General features: G+C 48.6%; 1 protein-coding gene across 1 annotated transcript in view; it reads left to right on the forward strand.

Moving 5' to 3' along the window:
• Nucleotides 1–25584, forward strand: part of LOC142585222 (protein SSUH2 homolog) — an 86141-nt gene that overhangs the window by 5432 nt on the left and 55125 nt on the right. Inside the window, exon 2 of the mRNA XM_075695809.1 lies at nt 8167–8351. Coding sequence (XP_075551924.1) covers nt 8167–8351 — 185 coding nt within the window. The remainder of the gene's footprint in view (nt 1–8166; nt 8352–25584) is intronic.

Raw genomic sequence — 25584 nt, forward strand, 5'->3', positions numbered from 1 at the left:
TCTACCTGGTGTGCGGACGACGCGATTCATTACCAAGCGACCGGGACCATGGTTTAATTTCGTTCTCGTACCTACAGTTTCTTGCGTATTGAGGGCGAGCTCCACCACTGGAAAAGTGGGCGCCACCGTCGGCGTGACGTGACATGAGGGATCACGTGGACACAGCGGCCGCGTCGGCTGCTTCGGAAGCGCCGAAGCGAGCTGAAAACGAAAGTTTAAAGTACCACCTGCGCTGTGGTTCTGATTAAGTGGTGAGGCTTTACCGACTTGGGTGTCTGCTTGACAACATTTGAAAGTACTGTAATAGGTATTGGCTGCCTTTGGAGGCGTGCAGCATGGTAGGCTCGGTGCCGCAGTACCGGACGTACGCAGTGGAGCCCGGTGTCAGCCTTATTCACGTGTAGCCGCAGGACAATGAGCTGCGTGAAGCTTGGTTCGTGAAACTTAGACCCGGCAGGTAGCCATCGTCTACAACTCGGGTATGCAGCAAGCACAGACGCGAGGAAGATTTCTGCTACAGCGCCGGGACTGCGATATTCGGTGAGTAGCAGAAAACGCGCACTGAGACGCTCGCCCGCACCCGTTGCCCGGCTAATGTCATGACGGTTTGCTCTATGAACTTGTTGATGATAGATACCGGCAAGTTCACTGGAACGGAAAGGGAGCGGTAAGACGTACATTAAATAAAGGCATGGCATATGGTCATGGTTGTGTTATGAATTATTGCACTGGATTACGAAAAATAAGCAGAGGGAAGTCGCACGCTGAGAAGACCGATAAGCATACAGTGCGACGCAACTTGAGAAATAATATTGAAATGTCCAAGAATTTAGAAGACAAAAAAAGATTTAATCGTCGCGATGGCACATCACAGTCGCCGTAGGCGTCGAAGTCAATATAACGAAATTATTTTTGAACAGCTCTGATAGCGTCCATGCAACAATGGTTGCTATTGTACTGTCAAATGCTCATATGCCGCGGCCTAAAGCTCACGGCACGGTGCGAAAACGCGCTCACAGCGAAACATTGTGCGCGGACATGCATACAGACGCGCATTCGGTCGCTGCGAACCCGTGCGATCGCTGCATTGAGGCTTCATTCCGTTATGCTTTATTTGGTTATACGGACAGCCCACTATAAGAACATATTCCACACAGTTTACTCTCAGCGTTTGCCTACCTTTCACGCAAGAAGCCGGTTCGGGAGACTCCATCGCGGCGACCGCGCGTAGTGGCGTTCACTGTATACGTATTCGGTAAAGAGATAGCGTCTGTAAACGATTCTGTGCTTTCAGTCTGCCCAAGAATATTATATCGACAGTCAAAAACTTCCCTCGATTTGAGAGTACTTAGATAAATGTCCAGGAGGGCTGCCGCGTGGTGTTTTTATTGAGCGCCGTAAGCGAAATCTATGAGGAACACGCCGCGTGATCCCTCACACTACGCAAGGGAGTCGCTTCCGACAGATGGCGACTCCGTAAGTCCTCGCCCCCAATACAGTATACAACCGAATGAGTCTTTGCCTGCGAGGAGAAAATGTGGTAATTAAACGGGGCTGCCGCGGCCCGTGCATGGCGAAGCACAGGTGGACGGTCGTATATATGTTACAGAAGATAAAAGTACCAGTACCCGAGTGCTTCTAATTTTAAACGAACCGACGTACGGACAGACGGACGAAAGAAGAAAAGGACCGAAAGCAGAAGTTATTAAGTAAGAGAGATCTATGTAACGATGCGGTGCTATGCTCGAACGTTCTGCGTTCTTTGAAATTCGAGCTGCGGTGGTTGGTGGCGGAGAAGCAAGACCCTTATTTACGCCCGGACGCAAGGCGGCAGTTCCTGGCCGCCGCTCGCGGCGCGATCAAAAGCGCGCCGAACATTCCGTCCCGAGTGTATACACACGTATACGTACGTACACCAGTCTGTGCGAGGGGCACAGAGAACCGGCTATGTAACGAACAGCATCGTCTCCCACGCGTCGATCCCTGCAGGCGCCGGTCCAAGCACTTTCTCAGTCGCCCGAGGTAAACGGCGAGAAGGCTAACTGGCCACGTCTTCCTGGAGTATAGCTTGCCTGAGTCACGACAGTGTGCGTGCGTGCGGCCTGAGTGCGGCCTGCGTGCGTGTGCTTGTGTTTACGGTGGCGGCGGTTGTAAACACGGCCAGCTCCAGGCGCGCGCCTGGGTGTATACGCGAAGAGGCGCGTTCCTGAAGCACGTATACCTTTGCGCATTCACGCTCCGATGGGGTGAGTCCCGTCGTGGCCTCAAAGCGGGAAGCACTTTACTATGTATACACTTTGTCAGCAGAAATAGGCGCATGTATAGTACACCACTGACTCACGGGCTTGCGAGCTGTATACATGTGCATGTGTGCCGCGCTCGACGCAGGCAGGGAATTTTTTTCCGCGGAGATTTCCACCGTCGATAGCTGAGCATTAGCGCCATATATATATATATATGAGGTTGTGTGCTGTAGCGCAAGAACGCAAGGGAATCATTTCGAAGAATGTTGCTAGCGCTCGCCCTTGTCTCTTTCGTGTCTGTGTCTTATTTCAGTATTTTGCGTTGACGTGTACAGTCGGCGTCAGAAGTTCACGGACCACGAAAACTGAGAAAACGTTTTACTTTCTGAGCAGTTTGTGATAGTGGCCAGTAAAATTACGCAACTTCGTGTTGTTCGCAAATATTTGCAGGATGGAGATCCGTGTATACGTGTACGGAAAATATTCACTTTTAGCTCTGATCCCGCGGTCCGTAAAATTTTTTTGCTGTCTGTACTCTAGCAAAAATGCAATTGACCGACCACCCGGACAGCCCGATCTTAAGAGAATACGGACATAACGTTTTCAACTTATCATTCTTGCTATGAATGAAGGTAGTCGACCTCGAAACGCCAGACGTACGAAATACCGCCAAGCACTTAGAGCGGCCCTAAATATTTTACGTTAATAACTTTTCTACGAGTCAGTTTCAGTATATCGTTTCTCAGGAGGTATGTATCGTGACACAAAATGTAGTCACATGGATGGAGGACATCGTGACCTTTTGGCACTCGCTCCGACTCGCTCGGCCGTCTGGTATGCTCGTTGCGTGGCCTTTCTCTCTTCTCCTTTCTTTTTTTAAAATACGGTTGTAAGTGAAGTTTAGAATCGCGAGGTGCTTGATTTCGCGCTACTGTGGCATACGCTTTGAAGCATACTGCACTGTGTACAGCACACAGCGTTCCTGGCATTTACCTACTTTGTGTTGCCTTCTGCGTTGTAGGTAATATAGTATTCCTGTGCATGAGACGGGACACCGCTCTGATTGTGGTCTCCTTGGGCGATTTTCGCTTGCTTTCTTTCGCTGCTGGACTTGGGTTACAATATATACGCGCAGTTTCCGTCAAAAATATTTAGGCTGGGTTTCTCAACTTCTTCACCGTGAAAGCAGATCGCGTAGGGCTGATGATTCCTTTGTGCTGGAGTGACTGCGTGACACCCACGTTTAACTCAATTTCGAGATCTTGTAGTCCCCGATGCAGTACATTCGCTTCACTTTGGTGTAAAAAGAGTAAACATACTGTGCCGGAAAAGTGAGCGCACACCACAGAAAAAAAAAAAAATCTAAATATCTTGGGCAAATTAGGGTCAAGCGGTAACTCCCGGAAGAACAGTTCCCTGCACACTTTTTTTTTCTTACATTGTAGATCTAGCGAGCATTTGCTGTGGTTTGACTATCGCGGAAGCAGTGATCTCTGCACTTTTCACAAAGGCTGTACTGCTCTTGTTACAGTTTTCTGTAGGCCCCCCTTTCATTGTCTTTTTCTTGCACGGGAAGTTGTAGTGCTGAGGGTGGTGAGACATGGTGCGCGAGAAACCGCCCACACCGACCTGTATCGCTTGGCGAAGTGCGGTGTTCTGACCACCGACCAGAGATGGTATATAGCTTCGGAAAATGGCCCGTTGTTCAGCCTATAGACATACCAAATAAGACAGCCATTTACTTTTGTTGTCGCGAATATCTACAGCAGACAGGAGACACGTGATCTACGGCCTTCGAAAAAGGTGTACTCGTCGTAGTCTGGGCTACTCGAGAAGTTATTCGTTAAGGTGAATTAGCTCAACGAAAGGACGCACGAAAGGAGGCGAACAGCAACGTCGGCTGGCGTTTCTTTTTTTTGTTTTTGTTTTTGCTTGCTCATGTTAATAATTATTCAAGACCGACTACCCCAAACGATTGTTTCTTCTCATTGAGACGCAAGATATTGTAATGCCGAGAAAGAACAACACCAGTCGCAGCCTCGACAGCCCGTGCGACTTTCTTGGATAGTGAATATTAGTTTGAATATAGCCTTCAGATCGTTCTGATGGGGTCTGCGCAGCGGTAGTTATTTGGTTCTATGCAGTAGTTCCCTCTAACGTTGCACGCAATGCGAAGTACATCAGTGCCTGTCTATATGATGACCTCGCTTGTGTCATTGCTGAGGGTCACCTTTGCGTTGATGCCGGCGAGCCGATTACTATCGAATCCAAGTGCCCAGGAAACCCGCTGACGATTCACTCAGTCAGCGCAATGCGAGAAGAATAGACGTTGAGCCGACTTTACAGATAGGCGGGGAAGCCGAGAGACATCACGCCAGAATGACGCACGGAGCACGCTCCACGTTAGTTGCGGGTTTTACTCGGTGGCGGACGCGCGTTTGTCATTCAGTGTGCGACTCGCAGCTGCTATCTCCCTCTGGCGTGGCTTTAAAATCCGAGAAACTTGCCCGCGGCGTATCCTTGAAACGTAAGCCCATAACATTACTCGTCAGCCGCTGTCGGCAAAGAGACGCGCGGGACGATTGTCACATTTGTTGAGGCCGGCGAGCCGTGCTAGCGAAGCAACGAGACCACGCGCGGCTCGGCTATACTTTCCTTTTTCCTCGCTCGGAGTGTGTGTGCGCCTCCGGGCGCTGTCATTGACTCCGCACCTCGCTCGGTCATTTGGCTCCATTATGTACGCGCAGAGTCCGCGAAGTGACCTTGTCTGTGCGGGGCCGTTCTTCTTACGAAGGCGGACGCCCGACGCTTCAGTATATATATATATATATATATATATATATATATATATATATATATATATATATATATATATATACACACACACAAAAGTCCAAAGATACGTGAAGGAGGATTTCAGTCTTATCCCTGACCGCGTTTCTTGCGCACTTAAAGAACGACGCTGATTTAGTTAGGCTGGCATGTAGTGTAATTTCAATATCGCGCTGATAGGTCGATTGTTAAAGCGAAGCTCTTTGTGCCTATCCACTCTGTAAACGACGGTTGCAACACCGTCGCTCCCCCCCGTCGCCGCAGGCCTTTTTTCTTTTTTTGATTTCAGCGAAGCAAACTCGGCACCCCTATTGACTCTATCCCCATCAGAGCGTGCGGTCGTCGAGAAAGATATCGGGTCGGGCACGTTTCCCATTGTTGATGAAGTATCTGCACGTGGCTGTGCCGAGACTGTTGCCCTTGCTAACGGCGTCTTGCGGCTCAGCCCACCGGCGTACCATCACAATTGCGTGGTTCTGCACTGTCAGTAGTCGCCGCACAGTATGGTCTCTTTTATTTCCGTCTGAGATACCTACCGGTAAAAAAAAACGGTTAGGCTATATAGGTTTGATTAGGTTAGGCGGGGTAAGGTTAGAAGGTTCAGGAATGGAGACACCAGCTTGATAATGCAGGACGCCAGTGACATTCCGAAGACCGTGCGTCTAGTCCTGAGGTAATGCACTTCGTGGTAACCGAAGTATATTCAGCGCAAGTTCTATCCATAAATCCGCACCGCCTGCTTGCTCCTTCAGTGCCTTCGCGCTCCAAAACATTGTTTCGAGATTCCGAGAGACACCGCCATCGAAAGAACTCTGCCTTCACCGTGACATCAGGGAAACGACTAAACGTATTTGGCTGGTGCATCTATACACATTTTCTTTGAGTTGGACAGCAGCGTACTCGCCAGTGCGTTCTAACGCTGCCGCGAACTGCATAGTGCAGTGAACAAGAGGACCGCGAAAGGCTTGTTAGGCGGTCCTGTGTGAACTCAGTTTTCGGTTGGACGAGAGAGTTAGCACACTTTGTGGATTGATTTGTAATGCTGAGAAGCTTTTCCGCCCGCGGGGCTATAGCTTAGTGCACAACAAACGTGTCACTATCGCATTGTCCGATGTCGTCGATTATAGGCAGGGGAAATACATTTAACGATGTCTAATCAGGCTGCTGGATGCGCGCTGCGACTCGTTATCGTCGTTGTCTGCCTGATTGTACGTAGTTGCATTCAGTGCTGGAGCGGTACACATGCTGTCGTGAAAAAAAAAAAAATATGGCAGTGGTTTAGCTCCAGGATATGCGTAGCGAAAGCTAAGGCCTTGGTTAATCTTGATTGCAAGTTCAGGTTAGTCTGGTTGTCTATATAGCTATGTTGCGGCGTTTAGCCAGTTGTTCGGCGCGCTGTTCGTCTGTTTCCGGGGCGATTCGTTTCCTCTTCATCTCGTTCCGATGTCGATTCCAGGCCTCCTCCTGCTTATCAGAATTGTCGCCGTCCATACTGCCGCCTCAACTGTGGTTGCGGCGCACGCGAGCTCTCCTTTTCAATCCTCCGACATGTTATCAGGCACGCGACGCAGCTGGCGAAGCGAGCGGAGGCGAACGCAACGACGAGAAACGCGGTGTGACGTCATGTGCCTCTTCGCAGCTGGAACGGCCACGGCGAAATCGCAAGTTCGCGGCCCAATAAAGCTTTCGCTTTAAAAATGAAAAAAAAAAAATGCTGGTTAGACACACAATGCGCTCGCCGCACCTGGCGCGTCCTTATTCATGCCGAATACTTGATGACCTGTATAGTGTCCGCTTTCATTTAGCTTTCCTCTTTTGTCTTGGGAAGCTCTGTTGAAGTCTGCAGCTTCAGTATTGATGGACGCGCCGTTTTACGTCCTTTTCGTTTTTTTCTCTTTTTGCTCCTTGTTTGCCCTGTCACAAGCGTTGCTTTTCTTCCCTCAGCGTAAAAACTCGCACAACTTCAAATTCTAGTTGTAGTGTTTCTTTGTTTTCAATTTCCGCTTGTTTCCACTGAAGCCGCGTTCGATTCTTTACATTGAAAAAAAGCCTTTCAGGGACTCCAATTTAACTCGTATGACACGGAAGCAGCTTCTAGCGACAATAGAAAGTTAGGAGGAAATCTTTAAAAAAAGAAAGAAATCTCCCGGATGGGACAGTGCCCGGTGCGGGCTCGGAACCACCGCGCCTGCGATTGCGGCTCTGGATGATATACAGCGACTTTGACGCTGGAACGATGCCTCATAGATAACAGAAAGAGCCCTACGCACTCTGAATCAGACGTCATCGGGGCATTGCCGCGTGACGTCGCTGCTGAAATAAGCAGACCTTACATTGTCTATGGATTAGTTTTCTGCTAAAGTTACTAGGGCGAGCTCTGGCGCTTAGATAGTTAAGCTAACCTGGAAATGATGGAGGCAGTGCACGGATTTGTCTAATTTTCGTGCCTTCATAGGTTTACTTGGCGTTATTCGTGATACGCTTTATTTTTGTTTTTCTGAATTTCCAAGCAATAATAGTTTTCTAATACAGCAAGCCATAAAGTCTGCGCACATGCATACCGATTGCGAATTGTTACTCTTACGACGCAATATTTTTTAAATGATCAATTTCCAAAGTCACAAAGCCGTATGAAGCCCCCCCCCCTCCAAAAAAAACAAAAAAAGACGAAGTTTAGGCGAATCCATGTATTACCCATAATTCTCATGCTGACTGAACCGCCACACTTGCGGCTCCAGTATGGATACAGTGCCACGGTTCCCGCAGTATGCGCAGGAAGGCAGCATCGGCGCGCACGTTTGAGGTGCCGCACGTTTTCCCCGCCATGGTCACACCGGAGTTCTTGAATCATGAACCAGTCACGAAACCGCGTTTCATATCCCCGGTCACATACGCGGTCTATAGATCGTGTTGTCAGAGGCACTGCATGGGCTTTCTACCGGAGTAACAACAAACGGCGTTCCTGTAGTCGTGGCCACTCGCCAACATGGTACGAGCGGATAAGTGTGCGAGGTTGCCGAGCAGTAGCTCATATACATATTCGCGGTGATCGTGTCTGTAGCACACTCGTACCTTATACACACACACGCAGGGGCGTCCTGTACGTGATGCCGCCGCTTGAACCATCGGCCCCCCCGTGGACGCCCAGCCTGGTGCCGTCGTCGCCACCGCCCCCGCTGACGCCCGTCTCCAACACGCCCGGCGGCCGGCAGCAGCTGCAGAATGACAAGGCCGCCCTCTGCCAGCAGCAACAGCAGCAGCAGCAGCAGAGCAACGGTGAGCTGCCCATGGCCGTATAGCCGCCATTTTGGTATGCGTTCTGCCGCAGGTGTTACTTCGTAGTTTCGTTGATCTCCATGTGCGGCCCCTTGAAGGTTGGCGTTTCAGTGAAACGTCGCACTTATATATTCTGGCAGAATTACAGGATCATGGTTCCGGATGTGGCTGCATGACTTTCACGTGCGCGACTGATCCAACGTTGAGCGCGTTACAAGAGACGTTATCTAAATCAATCAATCAATCAATCAATCAATCAATCAATCAATCAATCAATCAATCAATCAATCAATCAATCAATCAATCAATAGTGTTTTATGCGCGGTTCTCGTTCAGTGGCAGTGCGTATGCGCGAAGTTATATCCACGTCTGTCTGCCGTCAAAAATAAAAATAAGAACACGGGCACTTGGTAAAAGCTCAATTTATGGTGAATCGTATATGCCCAGACGACTTCAGCGTTTGCGCCAATTACGGTGGTCTGGCGTACGAAATATTCTGGAAATATTCTGGAAATATTCTACTAGCATTCTGAACCCTACATCACATTTAATGCGCCGTCCACTGCAGCGATGACGGGGCTTTTTAACAGAACGGCTGCAGGAAAAAAAAAAAGAGTAAATAATTGTTTAAAAAGGCAGCGTCTAGCGACCCGACGTCGGCACAGGGTGACGCAAGAGTCATTAGCGCGTCCGATAAAGAGCTCGGTGTTTAAGCCCGACGCTTAGAGTCCGCTTTAATCTTTTTCGTACAGAAGATAAAAGGAACCGCAGTGGGGCAGACGGTTGTGTTTGCTGGGATGAAGGGGAGGAGGCACTGCGAAGAACTGCATGTCTGCGAATTTCGAAAGGAACATCACTCTTTTCTTCTTTTCGTTGGCTGCTGCTTTGCGTTGAGCGTCACTGGGGTAATTAACACTGACCGCTCTCGCAATGAGCAGTCATCAACGAGTACGCCTAACGCAAAAAAAAAAGGATAAAAAAATTGTCTGAACGATGTCAACACCTATAGAACTCGGCGGTAGTTCACTGAAGCCACCGCGGCTAATGGGATCTTCGCCCCCCCCCCCTCCCCTTATTTTTCTCGCTATTTTCGCCAAATTAAAAGAACACTTATATAAAAAAAGTGCATTGGGTGTGCACGTTAAAGAACCCCAAGTGGTCAAAATTAATCCGGAGCCACACTACGGCCTGCCTCGTAATCAGCTTGTGGTTTTGGCTCGTAACATGGCATAATTTCATTTTCTTTTTAACTTGTGCTGGTTGTTCTTCGTCTTATTAAAAAAAAAAACAATGATGTTTCTATCTTTTGCTTAATTATAGCATTGTGTGCATGCGTGTTGGAATTTTTCATTTATATATCCTGATAGGTGAGCCCTGCTAGCTCGATCAGAAGTATATCAGACTCGTTAATCTCAGGGTCGTGGGTTCGGGCCCCACGTTGGGCGCCAGTCGTAGGTAGCTGGGTTCTCTCGGAGTCACTTGTGGCTCTCAAGAAGGTGATTTCTTTCTCCCTTTCTTTCTCCCTTTCTTTCTTTCTTTCTTTCTTTCTTTCTTTCTTTCTTTCTTTCTTTCTTTCTTTCTTTCTTTCTTTCTTTCTTTCTTTCTTTCTTTTCCCCTTTTCCAGGAGCGATATCTGCTTTATAAGGGATTGCGTTCACATCTGAAGCCCGTGGGCCGCTAAGTTTAGTCACCGCTGATTGCCTCGATGACGTATACAGTAGCAATGTAATTACGTAAGTCAGTCGGCGTCGCGCGCGCAGGGCCGAACGCGATCGACGCATAGTGCGTCGCCTGTAGGCGAATCATTAGGCCGCCGATGCACTAGGACGTTCACGATTACATGCGCGCTCGGAAACGGCGCAGACGCGAAACAGGTTCACTGCTGTGGTTTTTCACACCGCTTAGAAGCCCTCGCGAGACTGTCAGCAACATCGAATTCCTTCTCTTATTTTCCCAGATTTATAAACGGTTCTGATGTCGTCTTCGCGTACTTTTGCCGGTATATAATCTGTTCCGGTCATAACATTGGGCAGAATTACTGCGCACGCGCGCACGCGATGTTTATTGGCATTCGATCTCTTCGAAACTAGGCGAAGACAAAGACTCACCTAGCCTGCAAGTATTCTCACCTCACCTAACTCACCTAACACCTAACACTCACCTAACAAGTATTTAATTTCAACAGTTTCGATCGGTGGACCGATCTTCGTCAGGGTTTACAAAAAAATGGCAGTTCGGCCCTGGTAGTGAAGACAACAGTGCCCGGTCGTTCTCAGATGAATCAGTATATATATATATATATATATATATATTGCAGTCAAGCATTTTGCCTGTCTCTCCTTGATCGTTTCTATCTTCATTAACGTCCCTGTCTCTGTATTGTACAGTTACCTATGCCTGTAACGACCCCGGCTCCATCGATCTCTTCCGTGCCTTTTTTTTTCTTTTTTTCCAGCGATACATTACACGTGTCTTGCTTATCTCGACTGCCGGCCAAGTGCTTAATGCTTCCATCCGCTTTGAATGCCAGCGCTTCTGGAAGGCAGACGTCCCCTACGGGTCCTGCTGGGTGAATGACCTGGCATTCCGTTATGGTGTGCGCTGAGTCGTTTTCGGACTTTTGCTGCAGCAGACACATGCATTATCCTCTTGCGAATATTTGCTTAGGTATGTTTTGGTCTTCACACAGCGAGCTCGGGCCTGAAATAGCAAGCCATTGCCATCTGCGTTATCGTACAAGTTTTCTCACCGGATTTCTTTCTTGCTGCATTTGTAAATCTTCGTGGACTCTTTTCGTTTCCATCTTTTGCATCCAATTTACCGTCTCTGTTTTTTCACTTTATTTTTTATGACTCTGAGTTGTCTGTCTGCACTTTCAATATACCCTGTACTTGGTTGTCAACGTTCTTGACCTCTCCCTTCATTCCGTATCTGCGCTTTTGAGGTTTATATATTTATGCACTTTAGCCGGGCATCTTTTTCTTTTTTGTCCGTGTTCCCGAGTCTTTTTTTTCAAAACTAATTTTGCTTTGTGGTTAACTGATTTCAAAGTGTAGTCTCAACCCACGTTAGGCTGCACTGCCTCACTTGTTTTATCGTGGGCTCCCAATCCCACCGACCAACCCCGACATGATCCCCGATTTTTAAGCTCAGAATGGCAACATTAGACATCTTATACACATTAGACATGTTCTCATGTTGCATAAATGTTCTTGTGGAATAAAAGTATAGATAAAGGCTGCATGTTAACGATTATGTCACTGCAGACGTATTACACCAGCATGTAAATAGAATATCTTTTTTTTTTGCTCTGCAGTAATAGTTCTATGTCCTGATGATGATGACTATGATGATGATTTATTGGCATCCCCTCAGAAACGGGGTGGTGACAAATAGTCACCTTGCCTGCTTGAACAAATCAGGTAGGCTGCACATTCTTTTCATTCTAGCACTTTTGTATACATCTCCGTAATCTTAGTTCTCTTCCTCATATCTTCTCTATCTACCTTGTACCGCTACCTATGCCTGTAACGGATCCGGTCGTATAAATATCTTCCTTGCTTTTTTTTTTACCTGTACTTCTAGACATCCCTTAGATATCTAGACTGTTTCAAGGGCTTCTGGAAGGTGCACGTTACCTACGGGTCTAAATAGGCGAATCTCCGCATTCCATGAGAACGGGCTGAGTAGTTCCCAGATTTTCGTTGCAGCGTACGCATGCTTCATCTAGTTGCGAATATTTGCTCCGGTATGTTTTTGTGCTTAGGCAACCAGCTCAAGCCTCAAATAGCAACGCACTGCCCTTTGTGTTAGCGCACATATCTTTTTCCTTTCTAATTTCTTCTCATTCTTGCAAATCTGCATGGTCTTGTTCTGTTTCTATTCTTTGCATTGAATTTGCTGTCTCTGCTTCTCTCACTTTCTTTCTGATGACTCATGGTTGTCTCTTTCACTTTCTATTACCCTGTACTTCATTGCACACTTTCTTGAGCTCCTCCTCTCAACGCTTTTCAGGTACAGATGCTCGAGTGTGCACTTTAGCCGCCCATTTATTTTGACCCACGTTCATGAGTCTTTCTCGAAAACTAATTTTGCTCTGCGCTCCTCTGACTTCAAAAGAGACCCAACTCATGTAACCATGCACTGCCTCATTTGTGGTTTTGCCGAGGGCTCCCAAAGCTAACCGGACTGGCGGTCCTCTCTGGTTAAACTACGCATCACCAGGTGGCGCCACCGGCCCGGCCAGCTAAAATTTTCTGTCTCGCTCTCAATTTCGTGTACGGTACACGTCGGTGCTGCCGGTGATGTTCATAAAAGAACCCAAACCTGGACAAGCTGGTATACATTCTTGAAAACAAAGCGTCAACAGGAAAGGGAAGCAGACAAGCTTGTACCGGCGGTGCGCGCAACTGTCACTTATTTGAAGAAAAAGAAAGACTATACATATGTTGTCTTACAGCGCCGGTCTTTGTCTGCTTTCACTTCGTACCTTGCTTGTTGGCGCTTTGTCTTCAAAATGGATGTTTGAATAGCCGTTTTATGAACGACCTACGCTGCCCAAACGCACAACTCCACCGTTCGCTGGAGCTGTCGAGCAACCTAGGTCAGTGCTGATTTATTAGACATAAACACGAGCAGCGATGTAAACGTTGCACATCCGCAAAGCTTGAACAATTGTAAATAGAATCTGTCCTTGCACAGAATGGCAGATTCGCTGGCTTCCACTTCCGTTACGTCCTCCGCCTTTTTTGCTATACTGCGTCCTCGCTGTTGTTTACGTAGTGTAATGAACGTTTGTATTTGTGGTAAAAGCGCACACAAAGGAACCCGAATTTGCGCGTACAATTTACATCGGCACAATAGGCATTGTGTGCGTTGCTCGGTCAAGTCTTTCCGGTTAACATTTTTTCAAGCTGTTTATTTGCATGTGGGCTGCCTGCGGGCTTCCTGTTTATTTACGATGGTCTGTTATGTAAACAACTGTAATCACCATTGCAAACTGCGCTGAAGTTCAAGGATACCTTTTGTCGGAGGTATTCTTGCCTCGAGGTTGCCCTACTTTTACAAACTTCAAAAAGGTCACTAGCTGTGCCATTTTAAAGCGAAAAGCTTTTTTATGGAGGCAGATGAGTTTTGATGCTGCAGTGATTAGACTGTGAATAGGAAAAGAGCATGTTTAGAGGAGGCTAAGATAGGGATGAGGAAGAGATAAGGAGGGTATGTGTAGAAATGAATGAATGCCGGCGCCGCTAGAGAAGAGATGTAATTTTAAAACTTCATGCGTATCTTCTTTAGAGCTCCTCAGGCGTTTTAAGTTTTTGATTACATTTTTCGTTTTCCTGTGTAATATGTTCGCATGCGTGAAATGCCGGAAAAAAAAGTTTTAATACAATTTCGAGCGGGCGTTTTTTTCTGTAAAGCGTGCTTCACGCACCGCTTTTGTGTATTGCTGAGAAGACGTGCGCAAACTATGCAGGGTGCTAAAGTTTTGACAGGCTGCCAGGCATCGGTGCTGTCTACGCGACCCAAAAACGCTTGACGGCGAGCTAAGCGGGGTATTCCGGAATTACTTTGTATATTTTTGTTGTTGATGACTTTGGCGAGTTCTGGGCGCTATTGCTATGTTTAGCAATCCACTGGGAAAGAAAGCTCAGCGGATATGTGAGGGAACAAGAAAATTAGGCGAGAAGTCACATCTCCGAACAGTGTTTGCCATCTTTTGTGAGCACTTTCTCGTGTTAAAGCGCTGTACTTAAATATGTTTTTGTCAATGCAGATCAGCTTTGCTTCCGATCATAATTTACTGTAGGCATTCCTGATTCGTCTTCCAAAAAGGAGCGTGACTGTTATGAGTGCAAACCTTTCTCCGGGACTGGCCGATGAAACATTTTAATATACAATATGGTGTTATTTTTACTTTACGTAGTACTAATGAACAACTTCCCGTCCTAAAATGTAAGAATAACGCGGCACTATTTTTAACGAATGTATTAAACCTGGTCTCGGTATGCGAAGTTTTGTATAACATTTCGAGTAATAACTTGAGTTAAGGGCGACGGGTGTCTCCATATTTAACAGTGAACCTTGAATAACGTAATTGAAATACTTTTCATTCTCCTAATTATCTTCAGTTCAGTTTATCTGATGATTAGTTTATCTAACTATCTACAATTCAGTTTATCTGATTATGTTACCTAATAACCTTACGTAGCTTAGTTTGGCTGAATTCGCGCTGAGCTTGAGCGCGAAGCTCTGACTTTGCTGACATAGCTGTGACACTTGCTTTATTATCAGCTCGCTCGGGCCATCACTGTGTCATGGTCACCTCGCACAAGGGAACGGACATGTAAACGAAGGAAGTGCTGCAGCGGTTAGAACTGCCGCAGGAGTGAATTTTGATTTTTGCTTCATTTTCAAGTCTTCACAACATCAGGCGCAACGTCACATAAAAACTGACGCACTTTCAACGTACGTTGCGAGTACAGTCAAGTCCGTCGCTTACTGACGAGCTGCGCAAATAAAAAACAATGTCTTCCTGAGCAATTTGTGTGTGAAATGGGGTGTATGAACAATATAAATGATTTTTGTATAGAGAAATAGCTTCAGGAATCGAGCTTCCCGTTCCTTGGGAGCTTCAGCATCTTTCTTCGCCGCATAGCGGTGTCTGGCAGTGTTGTTACGACTTTGCACCGCTGCCACCACTGTTACGACTTTGAGGTGGTCCCGTAGCGCTCGTCACCCGTTTCGTGACAGAGCGTTGGTAGCGAAGACTCCGAGTCAGGCGTCGGTGAGAATAACAAAAGGGACTTTATACACTATATACAGGTCATTATACAGGACATGAAGGGATCGGCACTGGGGCCGAGAGCTCACAGCAAACGCGACTGTTCTCGCACGGCGACGTCCGGCGAAAACGCGTGACACATCTCACTCCAGTCGAGAGCGGCACTCTGCTCCCGGTGGGTCGGCGGATCCGGTTTTCCAGGCGGCGCGCCGCGGCTTATAAGCCCCCAGAAACCATTGTCACTCAAACGGCCCAATACAAAGTGAGCACTCGACGGTCGTCGGAGGGGGTCCAACCAGCGACCACGCTGGCCACCCGTTCAAAACTGGCGGGCGCGGTGACCTCCAGGGAAGGGGATGTACGGCGCCGGGCTGTCTGGCACTTGGCGACACGTTTGAACATGTTGCCCGCCGATGCTTCTCCGGAGGACACCACTGCCTGACGGCTCAGCATCTTGACTTGTCAAGGGAGAATTAGGGCGCTGTGCCTTTCGGCGCAGCCCCGGGTTTGTCCAAAGGGCGCTCGCAGGAAAATTCTCCATCTTGCGGATTCGGAATCCGGGCTTGTGGTAATGGCACAACAGCATGCCCGCCCTCAGATAAGGCGCCGGGAGGACGAGCTGCCTCCACGTGGCTCGGATGCCAGGCGCGCACGTTCGTCATTCTCGTCCAAGTTTACGTCCAGTGTCGGGACGCCAGGTCACTTCACGTGCCCAGGTCCCACTCGCCAGGACAGGAGCTCGGCTCACCGCGTTGTCGCCAAGGCACCTCAACCAGCTCCGCTCGGGTCGTTCCTAAGCCCTTGCTTCTCGCCACTGGTCCCGGTTAGTCGTTCTGCAGCTTGCAAAACCGACCGGCAAAAGGCAACACCCAACACGAACAAGTGCCCTCTGTCTCCCGTCAAACACCAGACAAGGCTATAATCCAAATCAACCTAACTGAAATGCTATCCCCCTTTTTGCTCCCGCTGCAACAAGAGGCAGGTGTACGATCTAGTATACAAGGCTCAAACAACCCTTTTCAAATGAACAACACACCAAAAGATCAGGAACAATTAATAATCAGCAATAACAATGACAAATAGAATGGTCCCCTTGAAATCACTTGGACCGAAAACATACTACTGAGGAAGCAAATGAGGTCATTCATTTTTCCCGGCGATATTTTCGCGGAATCCGAAGCTGCTTATATTTGTGACCCTGCTTATCCGTGTAGCGGCGGTACAATAAGCCAGATTCCTTGCCAAATGAAACCCACTTTTTTTCCACTCCCCGTTTGACGCTCTTCCTCTGATCGGCTAGTGAACAGTCTTCCTGTTGCTCGCGAATCAGAGTTTCTCTTTCAACTGCCGCCTGCTCCTGCCAGCTGGCGGAAACCGGAGCGAGTGTGGAGCCCGCGTCGCCTAATTGCGGCGTCGCGTCTATATCGCGGCTAGCACTGCACGCGTCACTCCCACTCACTTCCAGGACCCGCTCGCCTAGGCCAGCCTCCGAGCTCTGCCTCTCCCGTGACTGCTCGCCACTCAAGTTACCTTGATCAGTCCGTGTGCCGCACCGCCTTTCGCTCACCGACGCAAAGTCAAGTTCCCTCGACAGCGGGAGCGCTTTGGATCGCGTGAGCGCCATGTACGCCACGTCGGCAAAGAATGATTTGCCCTGATCCTTCAGCAGCTGCTCCGAGTTATTTGAGAAGAGGTAGGAAAAGTGCTCCGGGAGGGCGGCTGACACAGCGGCTTCGGTGTTAAGTTTCCCAAACTCTCCTTCAATGATAACCGTTGCGATCGGTAAACAGACACTCTCCTCCTCGGCCACTTGCCGTATCCTAGCGCACTCTCCCGTAAGATCACTCGAGGAGACGAAAGACGGGTGAACAACGTCCATAGTTGCTGCAGAGTCCCGAAGCGCACGGCACTTCTTACCGTTTATCTTAATTTCCTGCACATAGGGCCCCAATAGACGTATGTTTTTGTGAGTTTCCTGTATTGTTGCAAAAGCAATTTTCTCTGGGCAGCTTGCAGCGATGTGCCCTTGCTTTTTGCAATTGTAGCAGGTTAACGGTTTCCGTTTTTCAAAAGAACGCGTCGTATCGTTTCGCTGTTTTGTTGCAAAAGCAACTTTCTCTGGGCAGTTCGCAGCGATGTGCCCTTGCTTTTTGCAATTGTAACATTTCCGTTTTTCGGGCTTTCCGGAAAACCCATCTCTCCTATCTGCTTTTTCTACGCGCACTGCCTTGCTGTGCAATCTGCGGCGGGTGTAATACTCTTCCGCTAACTCTGCTGCCTTGTTTAGCTTAACCTCCTTTAGCCTATCTTGCAGCCAGAGCCGGACATCCTCATCAATGCAACGGTAGAACTGCTCCAACGCGATGCATTCGACAATTTTGTCGCGGTCGTCGTAAACCTCTTCGCCCTTCAGCCATTCCACCAAGTCGGCTTTTAGACGAAACGCGAAGTCAACATTCGACTCCTTGCCCTTTTTTGCATACCGGAACCTCTGCCGGAAAGCTTCGGGCGACAATTTGTACTTCCGCAGTAGCGCTTCCTTCACATCACTGTAGCTCTCAAACGCCTCTTTCGATAAGCAAGTTATTACGTCTGATGCCTCCCCAGGAAGCAAGGCTAACAGATTCTGTGCCCAGAGGGATCGCTCAATGCTATTCCGTTCGCACACGTGCTCAAATTTCACGAGGTATTTGGCCATATCCTCTCCGACGACAAAGGGTGGAAGTTGATCGCGTATTCTTGGAACATTAGAAGTGAGACCAGGCGCGGGCGAGTTATTTCGGATCTCCAACTCTTTCATTTTAAGCTCGTGCTCGCGACGTTCTCTCTCTCTCCTTTCCTCCTTTTCCTCCTCGCGACGCTCCTTTTCTCTCCTTTCCTGCTCGCAACGTTCCTTCTCCTCCCTTTCCCGACGTTCATTGATACCCGCCAAGGCCTCTGCGGCTTCCTCAGCCGTTACGTCCCCAGTTTTCATGACCTCAAGGATCGCATTCTTTCTTTTGGTTGAGCCCAACTCAATGCCCAACTCCTCACAAATTTCGAGAAGTTCCTTCACCTTGTACTTCTCCATCGTTCACACTGTCCTCCTGCTGTTTACCCTTTTTGAATATACCTGCCGTACGCTACTATAATGCTACTAGTAAGACATATGCAAGTATTTCACACACTGCCCTGTTTACCCCCTCAGCATCCCCTGGTTTTCAAAACACTCTTACTAGGCTTGAAACACACAAGGTTATCACAATGCAACACCAAATCCTTTCCTAAGCTACTATAACCTGTGTCAGAGAAAGTCTGGTGTTTGAGGTAAACTTCAGGCACTCACCGCGCCGAGGTAGCTGATGCCGGTCAATCCCATAGCTGCCATCCACTGTTACGACTTTGCACCGCTGCCACCACTGTTACGACTTTGAGGTGGTCCCGTAGCGCTCGTCACCCGTTTCGTGACAGAGCGTTGGTAGCGAAGACTCCGAGTCAGGCGTCGGTGAGAATAACAAAAGGGACTTTATACACTATATACAGGTCATTATACAGGACATGAAGGGATCGGCACTGGGGCCGAGAGCTCACAGCAAACGCGACTGTTCTCGCACGGCGACGTCCGGCGAAAACGCGTGACACATCTCACTCCAGTCGAGAGCGGCACTCTGCTCCCGGTGGGTCGGCGGATCCGGTTTTCCAGGCGGCGCGCCGCGGCTTATAAGCCCCCAGAAACCATTGTCACTCAAACGGCCCAATACAAAGTGAGCACTCGACGGTCGTCGGAGGGGGTCCAACCAGCGACCACGCTGGCCACCCGTTCAAAACTGGCGGGCGCGGTGACCTCCAGGGAAGGGGATGTACGGCGCCGGGCTGTCTGGCACTTGGCGACACGTTTGAACATGTTGCCCGCCGATGCTTCTCCGGAGGACACCACTGCCTGACGGCTCAGCATCTTGACTTGTCAAGGGAGAATTAGGGCGCTGTGCCTTTCGGCGCAGCCCCGGGTTTGTCCAAAGGGCGCTCGCAGGAAAATTCTCCATCTTGCGGATTCGGAATCCGGGCTTGTGGTAATGGCACAACAGTGTGTACTCGTTTCTTCTTCCGCTCTTCGAAGTCCACTTCGATCAGTCATTTTTTTCGGGCGCGGCATGGCAATGCGAAGGCGAGCAACGAGTGAACGAGCACCGGTGCCATTCCATCCTCCCCACCCCATCCCCATCCCCATCCCCACCCACCCACCCATTTGCCGATATACTGGAATTTCGGGATGCAGCGCTTAATTCTCCGTGTGCTGAAGGTGTAGTCACTGCGCACGACACTTTATCGCGTGACCTTTCGCGTGAGGGGATTAGGAGGAGTATCGTACTCCAGATTGCACAACCTTCGGGATCGGCCCACATATTTAGGCCGCACTATCTCCGGCATCGGCACGCGAAAGAGGGTAGAAACACACATACCCGATATGGAAAAGTTGGGGTAATTCGCCAAGAAAGAGTGTCCTTAAAAAAGAAAAGCAAGCGAAAAAAGAAGCAACAGAAAAAGCGAGAGAAAAGCTTGTGATGAAATATTGGCCAGTTGCGGCTCATAACCATTGCACTCTTGTATTGAGAGGCTGCTATTTTTTTTCACTGCCCATAATCGCAAGTATGTATATATGTCAGCATGCACAGCAAGCCATAACCATACAGCTAACCTTTAAAAAAAAAAACAAGGGGGGGGGGGGGGGCTTCTGGCGGCGAAATTCGGCGTAAAAAACGTTTGGCCCGATTCTCGAGGCTTGCCCAAATGGAAATATGCAAACGTACGACCGTGCAGACGCATCCCTTTTGTTCTCGGGTGTTGTCTTTTGGTCGGAGCTAAAAGCAGAGTTTCTTTCCGTTGCTTCGAAAGCTACCGGCGTTCTCCCACGATTTAACGGTCTCGGCTGGCGTCCGCCCCCGTGGCCCATTGAGCAACAGAGCGAGCGCGAGAAAACTGCGAGAAAAACGGCTGCCAAAACAAACGCACCGACAACGGGCCAACTGCAGTTTGTTTAAGGCTCCTGCTGGTTTGCATTCGTTTCGCTTTGTTCTGAACTTGTTTTTCTTCCTTATTTCTTTCGCGCGCGCGCGCGACGTTGAAGATAAATAGGAACGTTTTAACTGCGGTGTCACGTGGTGTCTGAGTCATTCGCGACAGGCCTTTTGAAACGCGTGTTTACCCGTATTCCTGAACTGAAGCGTTTCTATGTAGTGATTTCTGTCTTTCGAGGACGATAAGTGGGGATGTGACGCAAGTCACGAAGGAGTATATCTCGTGGGCTGCATAATTAGGTCGCGTTGGAGGTCCTTGGGTTGATTTTTGCCATCTGGCATTTCTTAGCGTGTGCCATAAATTTGTTCGGACTGCGTTTATTACTTTTTAGGGATCTTGGAAACACTTCTTGCCGTAGCAGTTATTTCTTTTCTAAACATTTCCCCTAAAAAAGGCACGTAAATACGACGAAACATTAATGTTATGCTGAACTACACGTGAAGGATAGAAATTCTGAAATACACCCGAAGCATAGAAAAAGAAAAAAAGCACTGCTATAATTATATATGCAACAAGCCTTACTGAAATCGGCTCCATCGGTAAAGTTTGTTGAATTTACTGTTCTATACTCAAACTCTTGCGCTCTGCTACGCGTAAACTGCGGAGTCCATAACTTGGTCGAATACTCTAATTGTTGCTGGGCCGTGCTTCCTCAAGGGTTGTCCTCCTCCTCCTCATCTTCGTCATCAATCAATCAATCAATCAATCAATCAATCAATCAATCAATCAATCAATCAATCAATCAATCAATCAATCAATCAATCAATGACTCTTGTTGAATTCTTACTGGCTTTGGCTGTATCGTGCGTTCTCCCTATGCAACCGCGCACATTGGGATGAACGGCATCATCTTATACCTGAACGTTAGTGACCACTTAAAAGCGTGTCATAAATTTTCATGACGTTTGTGGATTATTTACATGATTCCCGATAGCTGCCGAGGAATAACATTACTTGCAGGCGGGTCTGCTCGACGTACTCAGAATCAGATCCAGTGGGTGGCCTTGTAAAACAAGGACTTTATGTAACTAGGTTGCATGCCCACGAGAAACATACACTGGTTGTGTACTCACCAAACTGAAGGCGCCGATGAGTAAAGAGCGAGGAAGGTTTAGGCTGTGTTTAGCAGTGCGCAAGTATTTCAAGGCACGAGACAACCTTTCATTAAAGGTATATATATATATATATATATATATATATATATATATATATATATATCTCGCGAGACAACGTCTCAGGCTATTGTTGCCTTTACCATGACCACATGTCATCGTAAGTCCGGCAAGAAAAGCGGAATCCTAAAGTAAAAAAAATTATGCGTATCCCACACTCTGTGGGAATCGATGTAAGCGAAGCTTCTGTGATTTTTGCTTTGATTGACGGTAATTAGCGGTGATGATGACGGTGAACGTTTAATTGATGCGACGTTTAGTGGTGAGTTGATGTTAAACGTTACCTTGCGTGTACCACTGCAGTTCGTCTGCGCAGACAGCAGCATCAGTGGAAAAGTCGAAGGAAGAGGCAAAAAAAAAAAAAGAATGGCTTCGCTTTAAGAAGTCCGTATCAGCACGGCGTTGGTTTGCTTCCGGTTTCGAGAAAACGCCTGTGCGCGGTGCATAAGTTACCAACAAGCACGACCAGCCCAACAACAGCTCACGTTCGCCAACAGGTATACACGGCTCTTCAGTAATAGCAACGTTTACGTTATACACTTGAAGCGCGTTCCGCAAAACAAACGCTGCGTTGACTAGCACCCGAACCGCCGGTATAGTCAACGAACCGCTCCGCATACGGTGCGCGCTCGCCTTCCTGGAGAAAGCCCTCGTGCAACGAAGCATGCGTGTTCTATAACGTGCGTATAGTAACCAGCCGCTCAAACCGGCGTCGGAAGACGCGGTACAAGCCGTGTTCCAGTTGTAAACCGCGGCCCGAGTGGCTCGCCCGGCTGCCGGAAACGGTTTACACGAAGACGGACTGCGCGGCGGGCCGGCAGTGCAACCCTTTCCTCCCGGTGCCGGCGCATGGCGCAGCTACCGTAAACCGCGCGCGCGAGAGAGGGCCTTGCGACGATTAGTCACGGCGCACACTCGCGCGAGCATGCACGCGGCGGCCGTTCCCCTCGATTTGGATGTACCTCGAGCGCGTGGGCCCGGGCCCGCCCGGTTGTCAAAATAAACGGTGGCGCGTCGAGGCTTAAAACCCAGCGGCCGAAGCCTACGGCACTGTAGTCCCCCCCTCTCTCTCTTCCATCCATTCCCGTCTTCTATACGCAGCCGCAGGAATCTCTGCGTGATGTGCCGGTATAGGTTTATAGGTGGCTTTTCCTCATTGGCTGAAAGCGGGGAGTCGTTCAGACGAGGAGGAAAGGAGGGAAGGCAGATGGGAACTGGTGGCGAAGAGGGAACTGCGATTTTTCGTTTAATTAACGGAACAGAAAATGGGGAGGGGGAGGCGCGGGGAGGCGTAGCGATGACTAATGACTTCGCCGTTAAGTGCGCGAAGGTTCCTGGCGCCGTTCTGGGGTCGTTTTGAAGGCCGGCCGTAAATGAATCACTCTACTTTTTGGCAGGAACCACGAAGGAAAAAAAAAAAAGAAGCCGTTGCAAGGATGACTTACATAAAGCTTGTTTTTCTATACGTGTGTATTAACTTGATGGTCGCATTTCCGTCCGCGTCGCAGCGGCTGACGTTTAGGAAAGCGCAAGGCATGGAGGCGGCAGTGCGGTAGCAGTTATACGCATCTTCCTGATATAACTCAGGTTTTTTAGCGCACGAAAAGGGACGAAGGACACTTCGTGCGCTAAAAAACCTGAGTTATGAACCAACACGCCCTAACCTACGCTCTTCCTGATATATACGCACGCGCTCACACGTGCACACACACAGACAACTCTCTCTCTCTCTCTCTCTCTCTCTCTCTCTCTCTCTCTCTCTCTCTCTCTGAGATATCTTGCACGTTATGTGACCGCCATCAACTCTGATGTTTTAGGCAGCAGTTGCAATTTAGCTAACCAGAGGCTAAGGTAACCCAAACTCGAGAGGAGTGAACAGCTAACGACGTCGAAGGTGGGAGGATCTGAAAGCATAAGCGCTATACAGAGGGGGGGGGGGGTGATCACATTTAAGTTTTACGGAATTTTGTAGAATCACCTGTTGCATATACCATATGTCTAGTCCTTGAGATGGATTGTTCAAAGAGGCGCGGACATGCACGAAAAATCGAAAAAGAAGTATTCAACTGATTAACAAAAATCCTGTAATTAACTTACCAATTAATTACTTTACGGCACATATTGTAGTTTTACGAATTGTAGCCGTTGAGATTGCCAGGCGTATTAATTTGGAATGAATTTCCAGAATGACACCAGTTTGGAGATATGCGCCGTCGAACTCGCCGTAAAAATGAACTGTTGGCCCGCTTACATTTTTGACAAAACGCTCTTTTATGCGCTGACGCACAAAAGTAAGAATGTTTGCAAACTCATCATCTATAATTCGCAAATTGCAATATGTGCCGTAAAGTAATTAATTAGGAAGTTGATTAGTTACTTTTCGTTAATTAGTTGAATGTGTGTTCCGATTTCTTGTGCTAGCCGCCGCCTGCTGAAGTAATCCAGCTCAACGACAAGAATTATGCTATCAGCCACAGGCGATTTTTAAAAATTCTGTAAAATTTAAAAATCATCATCCTGTATAGTAGATTCAGCAATAGTGCGTTCGTGATTCCAGCGAGTTTCCGGCGCTTGTGTAGTTGATTCCAAGAAGACAGGCCGGATTATTCTGCACCGGAAGTGTCTCTGGCATGGGGCCCTGACCACCCGCGCTGGGAGAAAGCGAATTGTTGGCTAGATCTCGAGTTCTTTTTTTTTTTTTTACGCAAGAAACAGAGTATTACTACTTGAAGGAAAAACCAGTCAAAAAACACAAAGGACACGAGGAGAGGTTCACACCACAAAGACTGGTGGGAACCAGTCACACCAGTCGTTGTGGTGTGAACCTCTCCTCTTGTCCTTTGTGCTTTTTGACTGGTTTTTCTTTCAAGTATGTACCAACTGGCCCGGATTTCAACCCTTCTGCAGAGTATTACTACACAGCCTACTGCGTCGTTTTGAAATTGTAGCTCGGGATGTCAGAAAATGACTGGGAGTTTTCCAGCGGAGAGGAAGCACTCGGTTTCTCGTCTTTCACCTCGCCGCGGTTTCAGAAATGAACGCACAAAGCAGGCGTCGAGGTAAACGGAACTCCTGCAACGTGAGCGACGATTGAATTCTGTTTGCTGTCAGCGCTCGCTCGGTAAGGAATGAAGGAAGCGAAGTTATTTAGAGAGAGAGAGAGAGAGAGAGAGAGAGAGAGAGAGGTGTTTACGCGGTTACTGTTTTCGTGCGGCCGGCAACTGCGTGACAGGCGTGTTTTCGACACGAAGCAGGCTACACACGCTCAGATGCGCACACTCATTTGGCTGTCGACGAGATGTTAAACCACAACACCGCTCTTGTCCACAGGAAGGGCGTCAACGTCTGCCAGCGCCATTACACTCACTCATAAACATGCAGCCAAATAGTCGCGCACGAGCCGGTAGTACATCTGGACTGATGTACGGACAACGCGACCGAAGGGTTGAAACGCAGAGCGGAGAGGGAATCAACTTTACCCAGAAGAGCACGCGAACGAAGCGAGCGTGGTTAGCTCCTCCTCTCTGCAGTGGGTGGTCCCCTCAGTCCAGGGGAGGTATTCTGTAGGACTCCACCTAGTAGACTGTCCATTTCGGCCGTTGCTGATTGGCTGGGGCCGCTCGTCTCCTCCTCGCTCGTACAGCTGCATCCAATCAGTAGCGGCCGAAATGGACAGTCCACTAGGTGGACTCTTCCAGAATACCTACCCCCCCCCCCCCCCCCCGCTCCCCAGGAGTCCAACGGCCGAAAGGCTGACTTGCCCTTCTCGCTCGGTTGACCTGCAGTTCGAGCCGGTCCTCCCAGTCATATATATTGCCGTGTGGTGGGATGTGTTATGGGTGTGAGCTCTGGCGTGCTTGCGCATGGCCATACGACGTGGTAGAGCGTTACTGAATCACCGCAGTGTGGGCATTTATGATATAGCGCAGGGTGTAAAACATGGTATAAAGACTAAAGTGTGCATATGCGTTTGTAGTTCCCGCCATACTACGGCTTCCTCTCACTTGAGAGCATTGTGCGGCGGTGGTAGTGACAGGCGGTAGTGTTGTAAGGTGTGTGTGTGTGTGTGTGTGTGTGTGTGTGTGTGTGTGTGTGTGTGTGTGTGTGTGTGTGTGTGTGTGTGTGTGTGTGTGTGTTTGTGTGTAGGATAACGATATCGGCCGACCGTAAAAGACTTACTGAGTCTTCCCACAGGTACGCTAGATTTTCAAAAGGAAGGGGT

This window comes from Dermacentor variabilis, chromosome 6, assembly GCF_050947875.1.
Source record: "Dermacentor variabilis isolate Ectoservices chromosome 6, ASM5094787v1, whole genome shotgun sequence".
Classification (NCBI taxonomy): domain Eukaryota; kingdom Metazoa; phylum Arthropoda; class Arachnida; order Ixodida; family Ixodidae; genus Dermacentor; species Dermacentor variabilis.